We start from the raw sequence: 10,685 nt of genomic DNA on the forward strand, positions 1-10,685 counted from the left end.
AATTTCAGAAAATTTTATGAAATATAAGTACGCCACGCAGATGCGTAAACTTATTTTTTTCACGAAATAAAATATTTTGAAATTAGGCTAAATGGAAAACTAAAATTCCTAGCTGGCCCGCCAGGACGTTTTTAAGGCCAAATATATTTATTTGAAATTAAATCTCAGATGCTGCAGTAAATAAAAAAATTGAAATATTTTAAATGTTAGGCAATTAGATGCAGTCCAAATAGATATAAACACTTGAATCATTTTATGTCATAAACAACAATTTTGATATCTTATAGCCTGGCCTTACAGTATTTTATCTGTAACATATTAATATATACTTACAGTAAACTGTTACTTTGATTGAGTTTTCATCCTGTGCTATAACGTGACTTTTGCCAACACATGTGTAAATTCCACTGTCTTCTTTAGTAACATCAGGGAGGGTTAATGTCTTCATTTCTTTTCCAATCCCATCAACCCGGGTGCCATTCTTATACCAAGTACAATTTGCTGGAGGAATACCATCTTCACATTTACAATTACATGTAACTGTATCGCCTTCCTTTACGGTGATTGAAGAAGAACAATTTATTGATACATTCGGTTTTGCTGAAAGAAAATGATACCGTGCGTACGTCACCATGATTATATTGTCGCATGTCAGAAGTCCACAGTCAGTTACATTTAACAACTTTATTTAAACCACACCCGGGTTTTATATCTACACAGCTCAATTAGCAATTGAATTTACATAAGCTATTTACATATGTACATTATTCAAGCCATTATATGGCACAATATTCAGTATAATTTTATGTTTGGCGCGCCAGTAAATTGAAATCAAAGAATGCTGCATCAAAAAGACTTTTTTTCCTCATGATTTTTCGTATGCGTATAAGTTAATTGGGGAAAAAATTAAGCTTATTAGCTAAACATGGTGTTCAATTTGACTCTTATACAGTTTCATTGCATATGTGTGTGGACACGAAAATACGGAGGGAGGGGGAGAGGGGAGGGGGTTTGGTGTAAAAGCCTAGGTGCATGGGCCCAGGCCACCAGTGTGACTCGAGACAAGGTTTTTGGTAAACATTCTGAAACTCGTTACGAGTGGGCGATTTGCGCTTAAAGATGAGGTAAAGTCCGTTCTGCGCATATATTCCGCGCAGCAACACATTCCATCAGTGGGGGAGCAACTTTTGGAATGTTAATGATATGCTATATTAGCCCGTTGTATTACAAACGAACAATTCGGGAGCACAATTATTTTATTTTATGTCGCAAGGCGAAGAGGCTCGAATTGCGAGTGATGAAGATAAAGCTGCTAGAAAAAAGCAATATCATGCTGAAAGGAATGCTTTAAGAATTTATTTGCTGAATGAGGACACGACTGGCGAGGCTATTTGTCGTCGCTACAGACGCTACTTTCTCGCTTATCCTACAATTACAAATATATAAAGTTTTAAGTAACGGTTTATTTACAATCTTCGCTTTATATCTTCTTCAAAATATAATAATATTTTCTTCAAAATATAATATAAAATACATATTCATCACAGCCGGTCGAGCGAGAAGAAAATAAGAAAATTAAAACGACACATACGTCAAGTAAAGATTATATAACAAACGTAAACAAACATTGTTATGTGCGGCATAAATGCGCAGAACAGACTTTACATCATCTTTAAGGGTAATTTTTGACACAGGTAACACAAAGAATATAAATCACCACCACAGCAAGAAAGAGCACACTATATAATTAGTACTATACTATGCAGAGTTTAGTTGCGAAATTTTGTAAAATGCTGAAAGTATCAGTAGGCAAGAAAAGTTTGTAAATTTGTAAATTTTATCTGTAATGGAGTATGTTGATATTTTAATAGAGTATGTTGAAATGTATCTATCAAACATGCATCTATGATCTATCTGTGTACCTGTCAAGTATATACATACTTACAATAAATTGTTACTTGGATGGATTCTTCATCTGTATAATTCTTATGAGGGTAGCTTGTAGCTTCACACGTGTAAGTTCCATTATCTTCTCTACCAACATTCAACAGATTTAGGGTTTGCATTTCTGTTCCAACATCGGTAAATTTTTCACCATTTTTAAACCATGTAACATTAGCAGGAGGGTTTCCACCTTCATTTCTGCACAGACATGTGAAGTTTTCACCTTTTAATAGCGAAACGGGACTGGAACAATTCAATGTCACATTTGGTTTCTCTGAAATTTATTGATACACATCAATCACCGGAAGTACTTCTTTTTGAAATCAAATTATCAAAAACTACTTCTTGAAATCAATTTTAGCAAAGAGTGTATGTACGTTAACATCATCTTTCTTGGTACCGTAGCTATACTGAAGACTTCTAAAACAAATGTTCAAAGGATTATACAGAATAGTGACGTAACTTTACGTGTCACCCTGTTTTATATGCCATCGACTCGTCAGAATAGCGTACAAGCCATTATAACGCCGGTGTTTAATTTGCCATTGGCTAGTGATGGTATATCGCAGCACAATTTACATATGCAACAGACTAACAGGCCTTTTAATTAATTACGTCATTCAATTTGCGAATGAATACAAATTTAAGTAAGAGACGGTGTATTGTGACTCGTACTATAGTGTTGTACTGTGCCAATTTTATATGCCTTCCTTATTTATAGTCATAGGACAAAGTTAGTTTAATTTAACTAAAAATTCACATGATTTTAAAAAAAGAACTTGCCTGCGATGAAGACGGTGACTTCAGAAGAAGTTTGGACCTTTGCTATGACTGCGAACATGTATTTTCCATCATAACGATGATCAACGTTCTTTAAAACCAACGTGGCTGGTTTTTCCACTGCAATCACAGGAAAACTTACGCGTATCTTAGGATTATCATCATCACTTACAGTAGCAATCGTTTTGACCTTGAATGAACCGTCTGTACTTGTGAAAGTCCAAGATCGTGAAAACACATCAGATATGTTGTCGTCAAATGACCACTCTATTTTCCCAGTTGATCCTGGTAGGAATGTCAAGCTGTTTCCACTGGCACGGGATGGTGGAAAGACAACTCCTAAATAACACGGAATTAAACCTTTTTTTGGGAATGATTGCTCGAAATGTCGGAGACGGCCACGGATGCATGCATATAAATATAGCCATAATTAATACCATTATTAACAAGCGAATTGTTTAAAATAGAAATTTCTTGGAGAATAATTTAGACAAAAATAAAAGCGATGCTAATTTCGATGCTAATTCTTGCATCATTTTCAAGTAACTATCAATTTCATATATGATATAAATTTCATGATAATGGTGAAAAAGCGAATTGTACTGAGAAAATAATAAGGAGAATTATCTCATGTATCAACTTAAATTCCGATCGAGAAATTACATATGGCTTGACATATGACATGGCTTGTTTATTACGACAGAATACTCCCTAAGCCAAGGCTCCATTATTCATAGGTTTAATACTTATTGTACTTATTGTAATCCTCCAGCAGGAGTTAAATATTCCAAAATATGATAGAGACGTACGTGGATAAAAAATATAAATATGGTATTTGGAGAAGTTATAGATAATTCTGTCGAATTTTATTGTACAATATTCTATACAAATTATCATGACCATGCGTGTTCTGCAATCCAACAAATAAAAAAAAGCTGGAAGCCTTTCCAAACCTTGACATGGAAATATCAGGCAAATGAGGGCAAACAGATTCATAAAACCAAACGAAATCATCGCAAATTTGATCCTAGGTAAATTGGAAAAACAAAAAGATCACGAATTATGCATAATTCACTTTATTTGTTAATTATTCTTGAATTTGCAGCTTATCACGAAAATACCATTTGTGAATAAGAATGATTGTAATAAAACCAACAACAAACTATAGATGTAGACGATATAAACGAGAGACGTAGTGAGGTCAAGTCAAGTCAAGTCAAGTCAAGTCAAGGCAAAAAAAAACTTAATATAAGGCCACAAAAATAAGGCTTATAGCACTTGGGCTACCTTATCAAGGTAGTATACGGACGGGTAATAAATATTTTACAATTTATCATTTAAAAGACAGAAGAGACAAGGAAATGATAGTTCGAACAAATGATAGTTTAAACAAATTGCGCCTAATTCTCTTTAACACACCATGTTCAAAAGTTGGTATGGCGAGACAGAAGATTACCCCGGTTTCGAACGAAAATTTTTGCCGGATTTTCTTTTGATTTAACATTTTTTCATTTCGTTCGATCGAAAACTTCATCCTATAGTGGATAATTGCATTAACCGTTTTATTATTTTTTAATATGGAAGTATCTCGCTTGCGAAAATACAAAATTTCTGACCTGCGCCGATTTTACTTGCATGGGCTCGTAGCCTCAGCTGGCTCAGCACGGATAAAATCGGTGTTAATGCAGGTTCCAGCTTTCTACATGGCAATAATTTAGTATATATAGTGCATATAAACAGATAACTTGATTTCTCATGCATATATATACCGAGAACCTTATCGACTGAATTCGTGAATACTGCATGTATATAGTATAGCCATATACTATAGATAAAAGTTTCTCGCATTATTTGCATGGCATGGAGATGTTGAGAAAATTATTGATATAGAAAAATTACTTCACCCAAATACTTTAATTGCTAGCTATATTGAGATTGGCTATGTTTCGTTATCGGGTTATCAGGTTTCGTTATCGGTTAAACAAACTTCTATATATATATATATTGAGGCCTAACATAGTTATGTTGTATTTTCAAAAATATTCCGCCAATTATAACTTTCTGACCAAAACAGCTTTAGGGAAATATTAGCCTATTTAACACACTCGAGTCTAAACAATAAACCTTATAATATAGATGCAGGCAATTATTCATACACCACAACAGCATAATAATACAATCACATCGTCTGTATATGAAAGCAACGTACTTAACACGCCGTATATACCAGTCAATTAATTCTACAGCGTTCCCTTTTCAAAAAGTTATATATTTGTTACGGTTTTTGTCCTTCAAGCGTGGTGCATGTTGATGATACTTTGTTGACAACGATCTATTTTACAAATGGTCTTAAGATTTAACTCGCAATTATAGTTGCAGGCAGGTATCAGCTGGTGACTTTAACTAGGAAAGACAATGTTTGCCCGTGTTTAAGTTGTTTTCAACCAATACATTTTACGTGCATATCGCACAAATACTCGTTCAATACCAAGCAATACTAAGATACAGAATATAATAATAACATACCTCTTATACAATCATATTTACTTGGTCCAGATTCTAGAATTGCTCAAATTTTGTTTGATTAGTTTGATTCTTAATTTACTTCCTGGTTGGCAAACATATCAACTAAATATTTGGTCACTACTGAAAAATTCCTCGATAAGTGTTTTGAAATTCCTTGATGGTTTTACAAATTAAGGACACAATTCCGAGCTGTTGGCTGGACAGATTGCTCAATGAAACCAGCAAAATAGGCTGATTTTCAAACTTTTTTGGAAGAATGCTACCTTAAAACAGGAACGGAATTGACTGGTCTAACCATAAATACAGTAATCGTAACGCGGTAACTCTATATATAACTCTCTAAGATAAATTGATTCTGCAAAATGCAGTAGATTGTGAATGACATTGTGCATGTCCGCCACAATAATTATATAAATTGCGTTTGGGATAGCGCGCTGTCAGAAGCTAAAGCATATACGGAAATTTCTGTGTGGGAGATGAGACGAACGAACCTCTCAGGTATATTTGCATCTTGCTAAAAACGTAACATCTGACAAAATAGTTTAATCTAGAACAAATAGTTTAATCTAAAAAAATGAAGGTAGTTCAACTTTGCCTACACTCGCAAAAGGCAATAGTGAAAAATTAACAACAGTGATATAGTTTCCACACCGTGGCTAGGCTGTTGTTTTCCTATGCATTGGTCATGATTGTTACACCAAAGATGGGTATAAGCTCCTCAAGGTATGAAAATGATACAGATTCTTGAATAGCTCGTGTCGTGCATGTGCACATTTATATAAGTTTGTGCAATCAACAGTGATTGACAGATATGTTATAAGAGTTGTCGACAAATGACTGGGTGTCACCTTCAGGTTACACTTGCTCTTCAAATAAGCAAGGCAAGTCAAGTCAAGTCAAGTCAATTACTTCAGGTTCATGTTAAAGATTGATAGTTGTTTTCGACATCTCTTGCTTTTTTTAACTCGGTGTAATTTGACTCATCGTCGTTTACACCGTCATTTCTCGCAGCATTTACCCTCAGTGACTGGTAATTGTCTTCTTTGTTCATTTTTTTAAGATCCAGTTCTTGGTAAGTTTTATCAAGGCGAGGTGTTTGAGGCCCAGGATTTGATAGTTTAGATTTTCTATTTTCACGACGAACACGAAAGACAACATAAGAAAGAATGATTCCGATGATAATTCCAGATATCAAAGTCACAAGAATGATGTACCACTCAGTTCCACTATTGCAATCTTCTTGTTTATTTTCTAAAAATTGTTACACACGACATTATACTGATCGATAATAGAATAACATTCCAGCTACATTTATCTAATCATATATACAAGAATTAATGGATTTCGCATAATAGAAACCTAGCGAGGTGGCAGCATTCACATTTCCCAAGATGCATTTCTAGCATCAAGCAGTAGTAAAACACTGCATGGTAATGACTTTTAAAATTTAAACCAAGAAAGAACCCTTCACTATGTTTCCCCTAACGGTTATTTAACGTGCGATTTTCATTTCCATGGATGTATGTAATCGAATGAATGTACATGTTACGGATGCTTAGTAAATGAAGGAATGTTAATTAAGTGAATTGTATATACACAGGACTATTCAGTCGTTTGCATCTGTCAAAAAGAAGAGAATTGCACTTTCACTGGAATCGACCTGTAGTGTGAATCAGGCCCCGTCCACACATATCCGGATATTTTTATACGTTTTAGCCTTGCGTCTACACGTAACCGACAACCGAAAACGGAGGATTTCAAAAACGAGGATTTTTCGAAAACGCCGGTTTCGTGTTTACGTGTGGACGGGCGAATACGGAGGTTTTCTATAACGGGCCATAAACGGCGCGTGTTTTGTGTCTCTTCAAGATTGTGAACTAAAATTGCTTGGCTGTTTTACTTTTGCCTATTTCATAATTTCAAGTCTAATTGCATGCATTCAGCTTCATGTTACTATGCGGCTAAACCTGCACGGAGAGTGTTTAAAGAAGCAAATGAATATGATGAAGTTGCTTCAGCCAACCACGAAAATTTTAGATTTGGTTGTTCCTTTTGTTGATTTAGTTAGTTTAATTCAAGAAAGTGCGAGCATAAAGCGAAACCAAAGCAATTCAAAGCATTAACATAGTTGTTATCTAGGCGCGCATAAATTATTGCCATTTGAGCCCTGCGATCGTTTGGAGGCGCTAATATTATTTGGAAATGCGCATGTTCTATGTCTGGCGCTAAGCTAGGATTCGAATGCGATATACGTATACACGTAGTGGTACAGAGAGGAGTACAGGAAGTGGTTGCTGCAGAATTCGTCTTCATACTTGCGGTACTCGTTACTGTTGATGGATCTTTTGATGATTTTATTTGTTGCGTGCTTGATTCTGGTTTTTGTTGCCATGTGTTAGCGTCATTAAAAAAATGAAGGAATAATGATTGTGGAATCAAAATTTCAAGCGCACCAAAAAAGAAGATGCTGGCTTACTCAAAGTATACAGCCATGTACGCACTATCATTGTTTACTTTTTCATATTTGCAATCATGCTCACTTTTTCTGGCAACATTCATTAACATTTGCAGTTATAATTATATACGTGTTGTACCTAAAACTATAATAGTTATGCACATGCGTTTGTTTCGAGTTATCGTAAAAAAATCATTATGCACGCATAAACTGCATGTACCAATACATGCATGTCATGCTGTGTTAATATCTCGACCGGTAAAATCACAGTGGAAATGAAGGTAAAATCTTGGCTTTCAAGGCCATACAATTTCAAACAAATATATAATCTATTTTGATTCCTTGCGAAATATAAATTTTAAATTTAGTCTGTCAGCCTTCATCAAATTTAAAACGATTAAGCCTTCACTAGCTGTAAAATTGCTTATCAATGTTCTTCCGCTCGCGTTTTATTTTAATTAATCTGATCAATTAATTTGATCCAGGAGACTGATCCGTTAATTATACGGCTTATTCTGGGTTCTGTGAGAATTTAATTACTGTATTCGTAGGTTTGAATGTTATAAAAAAACCTCCTGTTATAATAAAAAAATTATTACTGCATTTGAGGTAAGCATGTTGCATTGTGAGCACTCCCATTTTTTAAAAAAATGTCAGTAAATCATATATAAGATTTCATGACCACTATTAGTGATCTCGGGTCCAAAAAACAATATGTTTCCCTCGGATCAGTCAATAAGTCCTAAATATACGCTAACAACATGATATAAAAATATAATCTTACCATTGACCCGTAGGAATATGGAAAAAGACTCGTTTCCCAAATAATTATTTGCAACGCACTTGTACTTTCCTGCATGAGTCCAGTTCACTCGAAATATGTTATACGTCATGCCACTTGCAACTTTTGTATCGTTGTGGAGTATGGTGATTGTTGGATCAGGAAGCCCACACGATACACATGTTACGGTTAAGAATTGATTAATCACAGCTGGAAACGATGAGAACTTAATGCTTGTACCAACAGGTTTATCTATAGAATAAATATGAAACGAATAGTATAGATAGCTATAGTGAAAACTATACATTGACCCAGGGTAAGTTGCATCCGCGTACTTGTTGAAACAAACGCCGCGAGGCTTATCAATTTTCCTTACAGGCCTATAAAAGTACTCCACCCCCTTCACTTGAAATCAAGCTTTTGTCTCAATTTGAATGCCAGATTCTAAGCTAATTAAAAGTAACGTTTTCAGCTATACGTACGAATTCTATTGCATATAATAATACTGAAGAAGGAAGTTCAAGGAACCAACCTTTAACGGAATAAATATACTGGCATGTCAAGTGAATTTGAAGAGTAGTTGGAAACTGTTGTGATAACCATGTATATAAATTATATTGAAGTTGGTGGTATAATGTTACATCAGCACTCTATCAATTTGAAACGATTAAAATACGAGGCGAAACCTTATTAGAAGAACGAGTGGGATCGAGGAGAATGCAGGAACAGAGCCGTGGAAAAATATTAGTTCCTGCGAAACCGTATAGTACCACTAATGTATACATGGTATATCAGAAAAAAGTAGACAGTTTTGAAATATTTAGTAAACTATAAAGTTGTTAAAACACCGCATTGTGCAAAAACATGCAAACAGTAAATTTAACCTCGAAAACGGGAGAGGAGTTTGTAAAAACTTTATTTTGACTTGACTTGTTAAATGACTTGTTAGAAATAAATTTTGATTTTATGAAATGATGGTTTAGGTTTTTGTTTACAAAATATGGGAATTTCAGAAAATTTTATGAAAAATAAGTGCGCCACGCAGATGCGTAAACTTATTTTTTTTCTCGAAATAAAATATTTTGAAATTAAATGAAAAACTAAAATTCCTAGCTTGCCCGCCAGGACCTTTTTAAGACCACATATTTGCTTTGAAATTAAATCTCAGATACTGCAGTAAACCAAGCAATTTAGAATATCTAAAATTAAACGCAATCTAAATAGATATAAACACTTGAATCATTTTATGTCATAAACAATTTTGATATCTTTCAGGCTGGCCTTACAATATTTTATCTGTGACATATTAATATATACTTACAGTAAACTGTTACTTTGATTGAGTTTTCATCCTGTGCTATAACGTGACTTTTGCCAACACATGTGTAAATTCCACTGTCTTCTTTAGTAACATCAGAGAGGTTTAATGTCTTCATTTCTTTTCCAATCCCACTAATCCGGGTGCTATTTTTATACCAAATACAATTCGCTGGAGGAATGCCATCTTTACATTTACAATTACATGTAACTGTATCGCCTTCTTTTACGGTGATTGGAGAAGAACAATTTATCGACACATTTGGTTTTGCTGAAAGGAAACGATACCGTGCGTACGTCACCGTGATTATATTTTGTTTGGCGCGCCAGTAAATTGAGAGCAAAGAATACTGCATCAAAATTATTTTTTCATCATGATTTTCCGTATGCGTATAAGTTGGGACGAAAATTTAAGGTTATTAGGTATAAACATGGTGTTTAATTTGACTCTTATACAGTTTCATTGCATATTTGGGTGTTGGCGTTTCAGAAATTATCTCCGCTAGAATGCAGGTGTTTGCAGTGCAGAGTGTGAGGAGAAGTTGACACAAAAATACAGAGGGAGGGGAGAGGGAAGAAGTTTGGTGTTTAATTGCCTAGCCGGGGCCCAGGCCACCAGTGTGACTCGAGAGAAGGTTTTTGGTAAACATTCTGAGACTCTTAAGGACGATTTGGGTAAGGGTAATTACTTAAGGGTAATTTTTGACACAGGTAACAAAAAGAATATAAATCACCACCACAGCAAGAAAGAGCACACTATATTATTATATAGTACTAAGCAGAGTTTAGCTGCGAAATATTGTAAAATGCTGAAAGTATCAGTAATCATGCAAAGTTTGTAAATTTGTAATTTTTTGTCACATTGAATAAAATAATGCATGT

At 34.6% G+C, this 10,685-nt stretch overlaps 1 protein-coding gene across 1 annotated transcript; it reads right to left on the reverse strand.

The window, feature by feature from the left end:
• Positions 1-6,140: 6,140 nt before the first annotated feature.
• On the reverse strand, positions 6,141-9,933 carry LOC114522951 (tyrosine-protein kinase receptor ver-3-like). The gene is made up of 3 exons (XM_028543738.1): positions 9,808-9,933; positions 8,490-8,738; positions 6,141-6,501 (listed from the first exon to the last, which is right to left on the reverse strand). Exons 1-3 carry the CDS (start codon positions 9,920-9,922, stop codon positions 6,167-6,169), a joined length of 699 nt encoding a protein of 232 aa, XP_028399539.1. The 5' UTR covers positions 9,923-9,933; the 3' UTR covers positions 6,141-6,166.
• Positions 9,934-10,685: the final 752 nt, after the last annotated feature.

Source organism: Dendronephthya gigantea, unplaced genomic scaffold (assembly GCF_004324835.1).
Source record: "Dendronephthya gigantea isolate DGI-Jeju-01 unplaced genomic scaffold, DenGig_1.0 000024F, whole genome shotgun sequence".
Classification (NCBI taxonomy): Eukaryota; Metazoa; Cnidaria; class Anthozoa; order Malacalcyonacea; family Nephtheidae; genus Dendronephthya; species Dendronephthya gigantea.